This window comes from Mustela erminea, chromosome 8 (genome assembly GCF_009829155.1).
Source record: "Mustela erminea isolate mMusErm1 chromosome 8, mMusErm1.Pri, whole genome shotgun sequence".
Lineage (NCBI taxonomy): Eukaryota > Metazoa > Chordata > Mammalia > Carnivora > Mustelidae > Mustela > Mustela erminea.
In genome coordinates this window covers 21,965-37,490 of record NC_045621.1, presented here as the reverse complement: position 1 = coordinate 37,490, position 15,526 = coordinate 21,965, and the positions used below count along the sequence as shown (strand labels likewise).

Genomic DNA, 15,526 nt, shown 5'->3' with positions numbered 1-15,526 from the left:
TCTCATACTCAACTCTTCACCTTCACTTCCTAATTTCTCAGGAATACAAAGATATACATTTTCAGAATAATAACATCGAGAGAATACGAACCAAGGTCAATGCGCAGTTTCTCTACTGTGGACTGACAAGGCTCAGTCATGTACCAGTCACCAAAGATGCCATATTAGTTTTCAAAGTTTTGCTTGTGACAAATCCTATACTTGTTCACGTAATGTGTCCAAGGAATCAGAAGCACCAGGCAGAGTCAAAGAACTAACCCGAGCTCCGTAACAGCTACTTAAAGGTTTGTTAATACCTCCCAGGTCGTAAGGGGATCGTAACTGCCCTTGGGTGAAGAATCTGGACAGGCGTGAGAAGCAGACTCCATGCTGGCATTGATCAGCTCTCCAGAGTCGGAACAGGACAAACACTGAAATTAGCTAAAACTAAACATCTAAACTTCATGTCACCTCTACTTACAAATATGTCTACCCAACGTTCCTTTAACACAACCCTCACTAAACTCTGGTGCAGAATTTCACAAGATGATGAAGTAGCAAACGCCCAGAAAGGATCAGAAAGATCCTTGATGCCAGCATATTTGTTTGTTCATTCATTCATTCACTCGTTGAACACATTTATCTGTGCCTACCTACAGCGGATGCCCTTCCAGGTCTTTGAAATATACAGAATAATTTAACATAGTAGTGAACAGAACAAAGTCCGTATCCTCACGGAGCTGACATTCTAGCAGGAGGAGGCAGGCGTAGAGGAAGGGCTGGGGGTAGCAAGCACCAGGGAGAAGCAGCATTACAAAAGGGCATGAAGATGACCATTTAACTGAGCTGGTCAGGAAAGGCTTCTCTGTGACAGTGACACTCAGCAAACCCGAGGAAAGTGAAGTTTCAGAATTCCAGGCGGAGAAATGGCCAGGCCAAAGGTCCCACGCAGGCCCGCCAGCAAAAATGAAGACACAGGGAACCAGTGTGGATGTACTGGAGTGAGCAGGGTCAGAGAAGTGAGAGACAGGAGGGGGAGGGGTGCCCCGGGAGGCTCTAAGCCTCGGTGGGCCATTTTCAGTGTCTGGACGTCTACTGTGAAAGAGAGGGGCAGCCAACCAGAGGCCTGGGGGCAGCAGTGAGCCTATGGAATGTTTCCCAAAAGATCCTCAGTTGGGAGAGAGAACAGACACTCAAGGAACCAAGGTGGGAATGGGAAGTGGTCTTCAATCCGTGACAATGTGCTCAGAGGAGTATTTTAACTCGTTTGTTTATTGGCTGTAGTTCGTTAAAGGACACGGTATTTCAGTAACTAAAGCCACAATCAACTGAGTTGCTCTCTTCTTTGCCACTGGCTTTGCGAAGTTAGTTTTTGAGGGAAAGCAAGAGTCAAACTCGATTACTTTGCAGGCTCCGGTCTGATCCGCTTGGTAGTAATTCCTTTATTTTCATGAAGCTAATATGTAAACAAGACAACAACTGCGAGTTTCCCAAACAACAACCGTTTTCAAAAATATTTTCACAAATAACAGAAAATAAGCATTTTAATTTGCAGCTCGATACAAAAGTTTTCCTATGTTGCAGTTTTTCATAACCTTCATCACAACATACACCACCGTAGTCAAAACCCATTTAACTAATATTTCTGAAAGAAAGATGTATCAGACTAAAAATACACTGCAAAGCACAGAACCCATCACCACTCTCAGAATTGTTTTGTTATTGATGCCCCGAATCCTCTCGGACCAGACCGGCTCTCAGTTGCTGTCCGTCTTTAGTCTCCGTATTTCCACAACCAGCGCGTCTCGGGCAGCCTCGAGCCATGCTGGTCGCACCGGAGTCCCAGAGCGCCGGGAAAACCGTCGCACACCGCGTTCCTCTCGGGACTCGTACCCACACTCGAGTGTTAGTAACTGGTTTAGAGGGTGTCAGCAACACATGCTCCCGCACGCTCCGGTCGGCAGCACACGCTCCCGCACGCTCCGGTCGGCAGCACACGCTCCCGCACACGCCGGTCGGCAGCACACGCTCCCGCACGCTCCGGTCGGCAGCACACGCTCCCGCAGTCTCCGGTCGGCAGCACACGCTCCCGCACACTCCGGTCGGCAGCACACGCTCACGCACACGCCGGTCGGCAACACACGCTCCCGCACACGCCGGTCGGCAACACACGCTCCCGCAGTCTCCGGTCGGCAGCACACGCTCCCGCACACGCCGGTCGACAGCACACGCTCCCGCACCCTCCAGTCGGCAACACACGCTCCCGCAGTCTCCGGTCGGCAACACACGCTCCCGCACACTCTGGTCAGCAGCACACGCTCCCGCACACGCCGGTCGGCAACACACGCTCCCGCAGTCTCTGGTCGGCAACGCACGCTCCCGCACACTCTGGTCGGCAGCACACGCTCCCGCACACGCTGGTCGGCAGCACAAGCTCCCGCACACTCCGGCGACTCCGTCCTCGGCTCCGACGCATTAAACCACCGAGTCGGGAACCGCAGCCGCAGGCCCGAACACTGCCCGGGCGACGCGCACAGAGACGATCCCAGCGTCTCCTTCTCAACGTCTTGCATGTCACGAGGCAGGATTTTAAAGCAAGACCAGCGTTAAAATAGAATTCACTCTGGTTCTGCGGGAAGCTAAACGCACTTGCCAAAACAAGGGGCGGGTTTTCCCTCCGTAAACAGCAGGAGCCCCGCGGCGGGCAGGGCGCTGGGGCGGGGGTGCGGAAAGGCCGTGAGCACCGACCGTCCCGCTGTCCGTCCGCCCGCAGGGTCGCACGGGGGGACCGGGGCGCGGTCCAGCCGCCAAGTCGCCCTCCCCGAGCGGCGCCGAACCGGCCCTTCGAGGCGCGCCCACAGCGCGGGGACCGTCCGCAGGCTCCGCGGCGTCACCACGGACCGCGTCGTCCCCGCCCGCCGCTCCTCTGCGCCCTCCCTGCACCCCCGCTCCGGTTCCGTTTTGCTGAGTCCGTCTCATCACCCCGACGGAATGAGCTGACAAGGAAACCCAGAAACGGAAAATAAAAGGAATCGAGCTTCCCGGATCTACACGTAAACGCAGCGGCGGCGCGAGCTGCGGGGAAGGCGCGTGGGTGTCCGCGGCGAGAAGCTTCGGTCTCCGGGAGCGGCGACGCCGGCGGGGCCGGGGAGACGCGCGCGGGGCCGGGCTCGGCGAGGAGGGAGGGAAGGACGCGAGGCCTCGGGCGGCCACTCGCCCGGCCCCTGCCGACCCCTCCCCGGCCCACTGCGGGTCCCGCGCTGCCCCGAGGACTCGCCCCCAGGGCGGGTCCCCGAAGCGCGCGCGCCGCCGAGCCGCGGGCGGGGTCCGGGCAGGTCCGCGGAGGCGGCGGAGGGTCGGGCGCTGGGGAGCGGGCGCGGGGCGCGGGGGGCGGCGGCGGGGCGCGGGGGGCGGCGGCGGGGCCCGCGAGCTCCCCGCGGCGACGCCAGGGCAGGGCCGGGCGCCGGGACCTACCTGCCGCGGGCCCGGTGGGGCGCACCGCCGGCGCCTCCGGCCTCTCCTCCGCCGCCTCCTCGCGCTGCCGCTGCTGCTGCCGGATGAGGCTGAGGTCGGAGCGGCCGAGCTCGGCGCGAGCGGCCGCGGGCACCAGCCGCGCCTTCAGCAGCAGCGCGGCCAGGCCGAGCAGCAGGGCGCAGGGGACGCGCCGGCGGAGCCTCGCCATGGCCGAGAGCCGCGGGGCCGCGGCGGCATATTGCGGGGCTCCCGGCGGCGGCGGCGGATGCCCGGGCTGCGGGCTCCTCGCTCGGGCTCGCGCCGTCTGCCTCGCGCGCCTCGCGGGGAGGAGGAGGCCGGGGAGGCGGCGCCGGGGACGGGGGCGGCGGAGGAGGGGGAGTCGCAGCGCGGCGCACGTGACGCGCAGGGCGGGGCGAGCCCGCAGCCGGGGCCCCGCGGCCTCCCGCCTCCCGTCTACCGCCGCCTCCCGCCGCGGGGCTGCGGGGCACCTGCTCGGGGCACCGGGTCCGCGCGGTGCTGGGGCGCGGGGTGGCGGCCTCCGCGGGGAAATGGGCAAAAAGACGCTTTCGGGGGGGCTGGTCGGCGAGCAGACCCTCCAGCCCTACGGAGACGCGGCACATTTTGCGGAAAGGTGGATCCAGTTCCCACCACCTGACCCCAAAGCAGCGGAGGAGGTGGCGCACTGGTTACTCTCCCGAAACACCCACGCAGCGCCCACCGGTCACCGGTCGGGACCTCTTAGCCCTGCAGGCTGTGCCGCACCACCGCCAGGACAGGCGACAATCAACGCGGTTCTACGGATTTTAATCCACTGCCTCTTTCTGCTCAAACGGGAATTTCTACGTTCTCAAATAGTCTTAATTACATTTTGTCTGATGGCTGCGTGCACTTTTCATTTGGTCAAAAACACCCACATTTCCTAAACGAGATTAGGTCTGACAGTGGGCGCTTCAAATAAGCAAGATCAGTCCCTGCATTTTGGGAGCTCCTACCTGTTAGGGCCGAGAAATACAAAAGCAAATTAGCATCCAGTGTGGTGGTTACCCCTGGAAACACACGGCCACGTGCTGAGGTCGCACAGAATGTGCAAGAAGGTGACTAGTGGGGAGCGCGCTCTGAAGCACCAGGTGAGGCCGGATACGAGGACGAAGAGTTCCTCGCGTAGACGGTGCGGCCAGGTGGTCTGAAAACCGGAGCAGGGGTGTCTGTGTGTGGGGTGCGGGGGCTAGAGGTGTGCACTAAACACTGTATGCTAGGAAAACTGTGAGCAATGGCTGCTGAGAGTGTTTTAGATGGAAAAGGAGAATGAAAATGAGGTCACTAAAAAAAAAAATAATAGCAGGGCGCCTGGGTTTTGTCGTCAAGTGTCTGCTTTGGCTCAGGTCGTGATTCCAGGGTCCTAGGATCAATCCCCCATCCAGCTCCCTGCCCAGGGGAAAGCCTGCTTCTCCCTCTCCCACTCAACCTGCTTGTGCTCCCTCATTCGTTGTCTCTCTGTCAAATAAACAAATAAAATGTAAAAAAAAAAAAAAAATCTTCTTTTTAAATAATAGCAGACACTTATGTAGAGTTCACCGTGTCCGGGTGCTGTTTAAACCTTCCTATACATGAACTCCTGTAAGAGCTTAGGTGGCCCTGTAAGGAAACTGAAATTTATGCTGCAAGGGATTGTGAAGTACTGAAAGAAACCAGTCAGGGACCCAGCTTGGTACCAGTCGGCCCAGCAGCACCACTTTGCTCTCAGCATGGAAGACGATTGCAGAAGGATCCTTTAGAGGACAGCCGGTCAGTTTAGAGGTGTTCCCAAAAGCGGTGATGAGCTGCTCCAGTCTTGTGACACTGGAAAGGAGAGGAAAGGATTAGGAGATTCAGTATACTGGGCTAGAAGCACTGAGAAAGTTGACTGTTTGGGGGGGGGGCAGGGAGAAGGAGAAAGACACCCAAATTACCAGACTGGGATCTTGGGTGGCTACTTCCAGCATCATAAAGATTCACTGGTGGTGCGGACTGCAGCAGAGACCGGAAGCCCTGCGTGTTCAGCTGTGGTCTCTGCATTCGGAGCGCCTGCGGACGGCCCAGACATCTAGCGTGATGTGAGTGGGGTCTGACTGTGACATCACATCACTTCCTACCGTAGTTGACTTGGCTGATTTGAATGATTGGATCGTCCCATTCCACACTCACCACTTTTCTTTTCCTTTTTAAAGATTTTATTTATTTATATGACAGAGAGACAAAGAGAGAGCAGCAGCACAAGCAGGGGGAGTGGCCGAGGGAGAGGGAGAAGCAGGCTCCCCACCAGGCAGGGAGCCCACCTCAGGGCTTGATCCTACAGGCTCTGGGAACAACACTGAGCCAAAGGCAGCCCCTTAACCGACAAAGCACCCAAGCACTCCAACACTCACCGTTTTTCTGCACGGTCCTCCCCAGTGTTTCCAACTTCCTGGAAAAAACCAAACTTCTCAGTAGGGGAAATTTATTCTTTGCTCAATGACATGAAAATAGTACCTATATAACCACAAAGAAAATAATAATAGTAATAATAATAATAATAAAAATCATAGCCATTTTATATATATTATCTCACTGTACTCTTAGAACAATCCTGTAGAAGAGCTTTCATTATCCTGTTTAACAAAGGGAAACACGGAGAATCAGAGAGGCTAGCTACTGTCTTGCCCAAGGCAGAGCTAGTAATATGTGACTTCATCTTTCTGCACCATTGAAAACTTTTACATGAGTTTGCATTGTTTTTTTAGTGATTATTAGACCAAAAGGAACTATGTGAGCTACGTAAGTTTTGGAAAATAGATGCCAGAGTGAGACCCTGACATTAAACACCATTGTTCCATCTTGGCTTTGCATTGCCTGTGTGAGCAGGAGCTACTGGGAAGGAGGCTGAATGTGGAGAGCCTTTATTAGTCTCATCAAGCTGTTTTTGTTGCATTTTCTTCCAAGTTACCTCTGCTCCTGGAGAGAGGAGAGGAGAAAATGGAAACAGCTCCAAAAACCTGACTGGCAGATCAGGAAAAAGGAATGTGGCCAGGATTTCTGTCATTTGTCTTATGGTGGCCAAGGCTTTAATATGTTAGAAACTAATCTTCCAGCGGCAAAGCCACTGATTTTATGGAGGGTGAACATCAAATTCTTCAATACTATGAACTGTTTTTAAAAAATGCTATGGGGGTGCCTTGGTGGCTCAGTGGGTTAAAGCCTCTGCCTTCAGCTCGGATCATGATCTCAGGGTCCTGGGTTCAAGCCCTGCATCAGGCTCTCTGCTCAGCGGGGAGTCTGCTTCCTTCTCTCTCTCTGCCTACTTGTGGTCTCTGTCTGTCAAATAAATAAAATAAAAATACTATGGACTGTTTACAGAAATAAGCTTTGTCTATCAAGATAGTTTTTAGATGATTTTTAAATGCTCCATTACTCATATAGTATGTCTAATTTCTGTGCAATGTACAAAAGCCATATTATTTAATGCAACCAAGGGTAGTAGTGAATAAAAAGAAGTTGGCCAAGAGACAAAAAAAAAAAAAATATATATATATATATATCTTAAATGTGTTTTAAACTGCTTATTTTACTTTAAAACAAGCAAATGTACATTTATTTACCCATCTTCTGATGTAGGACCAGGACTGTTTTTAAGTATCTAACCACATCCTCGGGTTTAAAGTCATAAACCACAATTATAATACACCTCTACTACTTGTAGTTTAAGTGAAAAGAGTTCTTAAACACTCTTGACAAGCAATCTGAGTTCCAAATCTTTCTACTTGAATTTTTCCCAAATTTTAGAATCTTTTCACCCATTTAGTATTAAACTCTATCTTCATAGAAAAATATGCTTTGTTCAAATTTATATTTCATCCATTCCTTAAAATACATAGAACTGGCAAAAACACGTTTAGGAACAAACATAACTGACTCTTGGCATACACACAAACCAACTGGGAGAGCCAAACCAAGCAAACATGCAGGAAGCTGTACCCTGCTAACCTCTCAGTCGGTGCGCTTTACAGAGGAATGGCCGATGCCAGTACCATCAGAAAGTGAAGTGCACTAGTACATACATGTGTATTTGTGTCTGTATAAAGCTCTTCCCTAAATCTTCTAGGACCTCCCTATTGCTCTTAACATGAGGTCCATAATCCCTAACAGACTTGCAAAGCCATTTACAATCCATCCTCCAATGACTCAGAATCATCTTTTGATATTTTCTACATAAATGCCCACAACACACAACACACAGGAAGAAAACCAGAGGAGAGAAAAGGGATTTCTTTCACTACCTTGAGCGAGACTTCTTTGTGTTGCCCCTGGATACTCCCATATTGATTTCCTCCGCCAGGAACTCTACTCCCTCAGCTCTCCAACTGGCTTCCACAGACCATGAGGGTTAGTTTAGATATTACTTCCTTCAGAACACACTTCCTGACAGTCCTAGATCTGACTGGTGCCCCTCCTACGAGTTCTCGCATCACCTCGTATTTCCCCTTTTCCAAATAACAGAACTCTATTATTTACAATGGACTCGAAGTGGCCTGTATCCCCACTAGTATAACGCAAGGCCAGGACAGGCCACAGGACCAAGGCCCTCGTGTTCCCAGCTCTGTCTCCAGCTCCCAGCCCAATGCCTAACACTGGTTGTTGAGGCTTGTTTAATCAAATCGATAAATCACTGCTAAGAGGCAAAACTGTTGGTTAATGGAGGAAGGTCCTGAAGTCAGATTGCTCTGGTATCTCCCACTCACAGGTTTGTGATTTACCCAGAATTCTAGGCCTCCTTCTCCTCAGCTGTATAATGGGAAAAATAATAGAGCTTCGATGAGGGAACAAAATGAAATCATGCATAAAAATACTTAGGTTCTTGCTATAGAAATTGTTAAGTAAATGTCAGAAACGGCTTCTTTTGCTAATATTAGGTATGGTCTGTTTTATTTATGTATATTTTATAATGCATGTAAAATTTCATGTTATATGTAGCTAATTCTCGTTTTTCTTGGTAGTTATGTTCTATGAAGTGACTGCAAATACTAAATTTTTTAAAGATTATTTATTTGACAGAAAGATCACAAGTAGGCAGAGAGGCAGGAAGAGAGAGAGGAGGAAGCAGGCTCCCCACCAAGCAGAGAGTCCAATGCGGGTCTCGATCCCAGGACCCTGAGATCATGACCTGAGCCGAAGGCAGAGGCTTAACCCACTGAGCCACCCAGGCGCCCCTGCAAATACTAAATTTACAACTGCTGAACATAGGTCCTAAGAGGAATACAGAGTTACGTTCCTATGAGTCTCTGGTAACAACATTTTCATCAACTAATACATAACTAGTTTTACCTGTGTTTCTGTTAAGGACACCTTATTTATTACATGTTGTTAGTTTGTTAACATTGAGCTCACAGCCAACAATACTGTAACTCATGCCTGAAAGAAGTTTATCTCACACATGTACTTTTTCTGTAAGGAACATCAGAGCCTTCTTGGGCTTAAGAGCATGACAGAGTACTTCGGCACTGCAGTCAGGGGCCATTTGATACAACAAAATAGCGAACAGAAAGTACAAAGCTGAAAAAAAAGTGGCACTAAGCAGACGACCAAAAGGACGCTTCATGTGGGAGCTGAAAGCGGGGACAGCGCACGTACATGTGTACTGTTGACTGCAGCTGGCGAGGGAATGTCGTATCACCCAACTTTTCACTGCTCCACACATTTCCATGAATAACCATGAAAGCACTGATTTGGGGGTTACAAATACATTTCAGCAAAAGGCTAACTCAGAAATATGGAATCATGAATAATGAGTTACTGCATAGGTGTGTGTAATCTATATAAAATACATTTCTTTTGATGTAAGTAAGAAAGATTGGATAAAAGAAATTATAGGGAGGCCAAATAATTTGGGGGGGAAAAACATGAATGCTATCAAGAATTAAGAAGGAATCCACTCCTGCATTCCCAGAATCCAGGCTTGCACTAGTGCAAGGCTCGCCCCTGGGCACCGGGCCAACACCTTCAGACTCAGCTCCAGTTCAGTCCCTCTGGCCTCAAATTCCAGGCCTGCTCCAGTGCCAGACTGGCCCCTGTGGTCCCTGTTTCTAGGTCCACCACAGCACAAGGTCAGCACCCATGGACTCGGGCTCGAGTGGACCCAGGGTCCAGGACTGATTCCTGGACTCAGGCACCAGGCTTCCCTCCACCAACATCCACCAACATCTGCAAATCAGGCAGTGTGATACACCACATTAACAAAACACAGGGTAAAAATCATACGGTCATCTCAACGGATGCAGAAAAAGCAGTTGATGAAATTTAACACCTTTCATGATTAAAAAAAAAAAAACTTTCAACAAATCAAATATTGAAGAAATATACCTCAATATGGTAGAGGAATATATGACAAGCCCACAGCTAACATCATACTCCATAGTAAAGCTGAAAGCTTTTCCTGCAAGATTAGGAACAAAACAAAGATGTCCACTCTTAATACTTTTTTTTTTTTTTAAGATTTTATTTATTTATTTGACAGACAGTGATCACAAGCAGGCAGAGAGGCAGGCAGAGAGAAAGGAGGAAGCAGGCTCCCCACTGTAAAGAGAGCCTGATGCGGGGCTTGATCCCAGGACCCTAGAATCATGACCTGAGCCAAAGGCAGAGGCTTAACCCACTGAGCCACCCAGGTACCCCCACTTTTACCACTTTTAATAAATACAATACTAGAAGCTCTAGCCATGGCTATTAGACAAGAAAAATTAACAAAAACAGTCTAAACCATAGAGGAGGAGTAGAGTCATTTGCAGATGACATGGTCTTATATGTAGGGAATCCCAAGGGCTCCACCAAAGCTGGTAGAACTACCAAATACATCTAGTCAAGTTGTAGGACACAAAACTAACATACAAAATCAGTTATATATCTATACACTAATAATACACTATCAAAAAAGAAATTAAGAAAACATTTCCATTTACAATAGCCTCAAAAACAAACAAACAAACTAACTAACTAACTAACTCACAAATCCTTAGGAATAAATTTAACCAAGGAAGTGAAATACCTGTAGACTGAGAACTGTAAAACATTGGTGAAAGACATTAAGACACAAAAATGATGGGTAGAGATCTCTTGTTCATGGATGACAAAGTTAATATTGTTGAATGTCCATACTCCCTATAGCCATCTATAGATTCAATACAATATCTATCAAAATTCTAGTGGCATTTTTCATAGAAATAGAAAAAAATAATCCTATAATTCATATGGAACCCCCAAATAATGTGAATTAGCCAAAGCAACCTTGAGGGAAAAAAAAAAAAAAAAAACCTCCTGGATTACACTACCTGATTTCAAAATACACTACAAAGCTATAGAAGTCAGAACAGCATGGTACTGGTGTAAAAACAGACATTAGACAAATGGAACAGAATGAAGAGCCCAGAAATGAATCCAAACATGTATAGTCAAATGACCTTTAACAAGGTGCCAAGAACACACAATGAGAAGGAGAGTTTCTTCAACAAATGCTAAGGGAAAACCAGTTAGCCACAAGCAGAATAATGAAATAAGAACCTATCTCAGTCTATAAACCAAAAATCAACTCAAAATGGGTTAAAGATGGGGCACATGTGTGACTCAGTCAATTAAGCAGCTGCCTTCAGCTCAGGTCATGATCTCAGGGTCCTGGAATCCAGTCCTGAGTTAGTCTCACTGCTCAGTGGAAATCTGCTTCTCCGGCTCCCTCTGTCCCTCCCCACCATTCATACTCTCTTTCTCAAATAAATAAGTAAATAAAATCCACAATGTGTTAAAGACTTAACTGTACTACCCAAACCTATAAAACTACCGGAAGGAAACATGGAGGACAATTTCTTGATTTCCTTCTCGTCAGTGACTTTTTGGACATGACACCAAAACACCAGCATTAGAAGCAAAAAACTAATGAGACTACATCAAACTGAGAAGCTTCTGCGCAGCAAAGGAAACAATCACTAGAGTGAAGAGGAACCCATCGAATAGGAGAAAATATTTGTAAACCACACATCTTATGAAGGGTTAATGTCCAAAATACATAAAGAGTTTCAACAACTCAATAGCAAGAAAACAGACAATCCAATTTTAAAATGGGCAAATAAAATAGCCCAGAAATAGACCATACAAAAATTGTCAACCTATGACAAAGAGGGAGACAAGAATATACACTGGAGAAAGGACAGTCTGTTTAATAAATGGTGTTGGAAAAACTGAACGACATACAAAAGAATGAAATGACTACTATTTGACACCATATACAAAAATTAACTCAAAACAGATTATGACATGAGGGGTGACTGGCTGGCTAGTTGGTGGAACATGTGACTCTTGATCTCAGGGTTGTAATTTTGAGTCCCATATCGGGTATAGAGATTAATAACAAATAAAATCTAAAGGAATGGATTGAAGATTTGAATGGAAAACTTAAAACTGTTAAATTTCTGAAACTAAACAGGTAATAAACTCCTTGACATGCACCTCCACAGTGGCAACAGAGGCAAAAATAAAGAAGTGTGAGTACATCCAACTAGAAAGCTTCTGCACAAGAAAGGAAACCATCAGCAAAATGAAAAGGCAATCTATGGAATGGGAGAAAATATTTGTAAGTAAAATATCCAATAAGGCCTTAATATCCAAAATAACTGAAGAACACACACAAGTCAATAGAAAAAACCCAAACAATAAGATTAAAAAATGGGTAGAGGATCTGAATAGACACTTTCTAAAGCAGACACATCTTTGACCAACAGGTACATGAAAAGAGGCTCAACATCAAAAATCATCAGGGAAATGTAAACAAAACCTCAATGAGATCTTCCCTCACACCAAGAAGCAACAAGTGTCGGCAGGATATGGAGAAAACGGAGCCATTGTGCACTGTTGGTGGAGATGCAACTTGGTGCAGCCACTGTGGAAAACAGTGTGGAGGGTCCTAAAAACTAAAAAGTAGAACTATCCTACAATCCAGCAATTCTTCTTCTAAATATTTATCCAAAGAAAATGAAAACACTAATTCAAAAAGATAGCTGCACTCTTCCGTTCTGTGCAGCATTTTTTCAATAGCTGAGATACAGAAACAATGTAAGTGTTCTTCAGGGATGAGTGGACAAAGAAAATGTGTTACACATACAAACACACACACACACACACACACACACACACACAGGAATACTATTTAACCTTAAGAATGAAATCTTGCCGTTAGTGACAATATGGATGGACATTGAGGGTGTCAAGATAAATGAAATAAGTCAAAGAAAGAAATACCTTATGAACTCATGTATGTGTGGAATTGAATAAAAACAATCCAAGCTTACAGATACACCTCCACAGGCAGGGGGTGGAGGGTGGGAGAAATGGGTGAAAAGCGTCAAAAGTTATAAATTCCAGTTATAAAATAAGTTATGGGAATATAATGTACAGCATGGTGACTATAGTGAAATACTATACGACTTATTTAAAAGTTGCTAAGAGTCCTTCAAAATATATACATAGGGGGGCACCTGGGTGGCTCAGTGGATTAAAGCCTCTGCCTTCAGCTCAGGTCATGATCGCAGTGTCCTGGGATCAAGCCCTGCATCAGGGTCACTGCTCGGCAGGAAGCCTTCCCAAGAGAGATGTAACATGTCCATGTAAATATTTGAACACGTAAGTCATATCAGCATTATTCAAAACCAAGACAGTCAGAAACTATAACCAAGGGGCGCCCGGGTGGCTCAGTGGGTTAAAGCCTCTGCCTTCGGCTCAGGTCATGGTCTCAGGGTCCTGGGATCAAGCCCCACATCGGGCTCTCTGCTCAGCAGGGAGCCTGCTTCCTCCTCTCTCCCTGCCTGCCTCTCTGTCTACTGTGATCTCTGTCTGTTAAACAAATAAATGAAAAAAATATATATATGGATATATATATATATATATATATATATATATATATATATATGCATAGTAACTATTCATGCTGACAGATGTTCCCTAGAGTTGGTGTGATGATCGTTTTGCAACATACACAAGTATTCAGTCATTATGTTGTATACCTGAAACCAACATAATGTTAAATATCAGTTATAACTTTTTTTAAAATATTTTTATTTATTTATTTGAGAGACAGTGAGAGAGAGCATGAGAGGCGAGAAGGTCAGAGGGAGAAGCAGACTCCCCATGGAGCTGGGAGCCTGATGCGGGACTCGATCCCGGGACTCCGGGACCATGACCTGAGCCAAAGGTGGTTGCTTAACCAACTGAGCCCCCCAGGTGCCCCAGTTATAACTTATTTTAAAAGAAAAAGCGAAAGAAAGAAAGAAAGAAAGAAAGAAAGAAAGAAAGAAAGAAAGAAAGAAAGAAAGAAAGAAAGGAAGCCAACTTGACTACAGAATCAACACAATCCTTACCAGAATATGAGATGACTTCTTTGCAGAAATTGACAAACTGATTCTAAAATTCACATGGAGTTGCATGGGATCCCATGTAGCCAAAACAGTTTTAACTACAACTGCTGTTCTCAGCAGTACCAAACTACCGTGTCTAGTGGAGGCATGGCCAGAACACAGGCAACAACCTCTGTAGTTACTCCCCAAAGGGCTATCCCCAGAGCAGGACACAGATGTATGAGGAAGGTGGAGGTAATGTCCCCAGTGGCCCCAGGCCAGAGCTGAGTGTGGCTGAGCCAACAGGGAGTTCACGGAGCAGTGTAAGGAGAGAATGTTCACAGACAGTCTCTGTACAGTGTGTCTGCAGAGACCCCACCATGACACAGCCAGGACAAAGGATGAGCCAGACGAATGATGTGAGGGAGAAGACGGAATCCTTTTTAAACAAGTTGTTGCAAGAACTTTTACCTTATTTACCATATTTTTGGAAATACGATTTTTGAGATGTCAATGATCAACTATTCCTTAGATTATGACTATTCCTGCAACACTGCTGCTTTGATTCAATAATGAACCATCTCATTTGCGCTTGAAAGCCAAGGGACCACCAACTAGTGAAGAGGATAGAATGAGGTTGATGTTTGTATTTTTTCGAGCAAGAATTATTTATCCGGATAGGGCTACCCACACTCCTGGGGATAAAGACTGTGTATGGTTATTAACCAAACTGGATCATGTGATTCAAACAGTCACTAACACTCAGGGTTAGAGGCCTTCTCAGGTGACAGGTGTTGTAAGTCATTGACACTACAGTCACAATACCTGGGTTACAGGCCGCATGTCAAGGAGTGGGCAATTTCATCTGTGGCATTTCAGGTCACCATCCATGCACAAGTCCCCCAACCCCACTCTTGTGTTTCTCGTCCTTAATTATATAAATTCATTAAGCAAGTATACATTTACAAAAAGAGAATTCAGGAAACCAGGACTTGATGATTTGCAAAATTCTCAACTTATCTAGATTGCAAAAGATGTTAAAATTAAGGGATTCACTGTCAAGAAAATTTGCTGTACAGAGAACACAGAGACTACACAAACTTTTGCTAATATCTCAAAATTTTCCTTGAAGAGGTTAAATGTGTGACTCATCTATCTCCTCAAACATCTCAAAAGGAGCCAAAAATAGAGATGGGATTATTTAGGAAAGATCTGTGGAGTAGTGTCTGGTATGATAAAATGAATCTTCTTGACGTACATAGGAGATCCAGGAGGTTCCTGCAAATTTTATATCATCAGAAGCACTGTTGGTTTGGTCTAAAAGGGATAGAGTACAATATGAAAAAGCATACTCTGCCCATAAAATGTTCCCAGTGGAAATAAGCTTATAACACTCAGCTGCAAACATGTGCTGCATTTCATAGTGGGGGTGGGGGGAGGGGGTAAGGACAACTCAGATGGTGGGACCATGAGCCACGGAGAATTATCCACAAATTTTGAAACTGCATGGAGTTTCCCCAGCTGGATTTTGAAGTTGCTTGGGACCTTTCTTTTTCCTTCTACATTTTTCCTATTTTTAAACCAGAATGTTTATAGTTGTTATATATCTGCCCCACCATGGTATGTCGGGAAAAGATAACATTGTTTCTTTGATTTCACAGACTCACATATAGAAATTGTATCCCAGG

General features: G+C 46.7%; 1 protein-coding gene across 1 annotated transcript in view; it reads right to left on the bottom strand.

The window, feature by feature from the left end:
* Positions 1-3,813, bottom strand: part of FAM171B (family with sequence similarity 171 member B) — a 65,676-nt gene extending 61,863 nt beyond the window's left edge. The window contains exon 1 of the mRNA XM_032354170.1: positions 3,454-3,813. Within this exon, the coding sequence (XP_032210061.1) occupies positions 3,454-3,661 (208 nt within the window). The 5' untranslated portion in view covers positions 3,662-3,813. The remainder of the gene's footprint in view (positions 1-3,453) is intronic.
* Between the last annotated feature and the right edge of the window lie 11,713 nt (positions 3,814-15,526).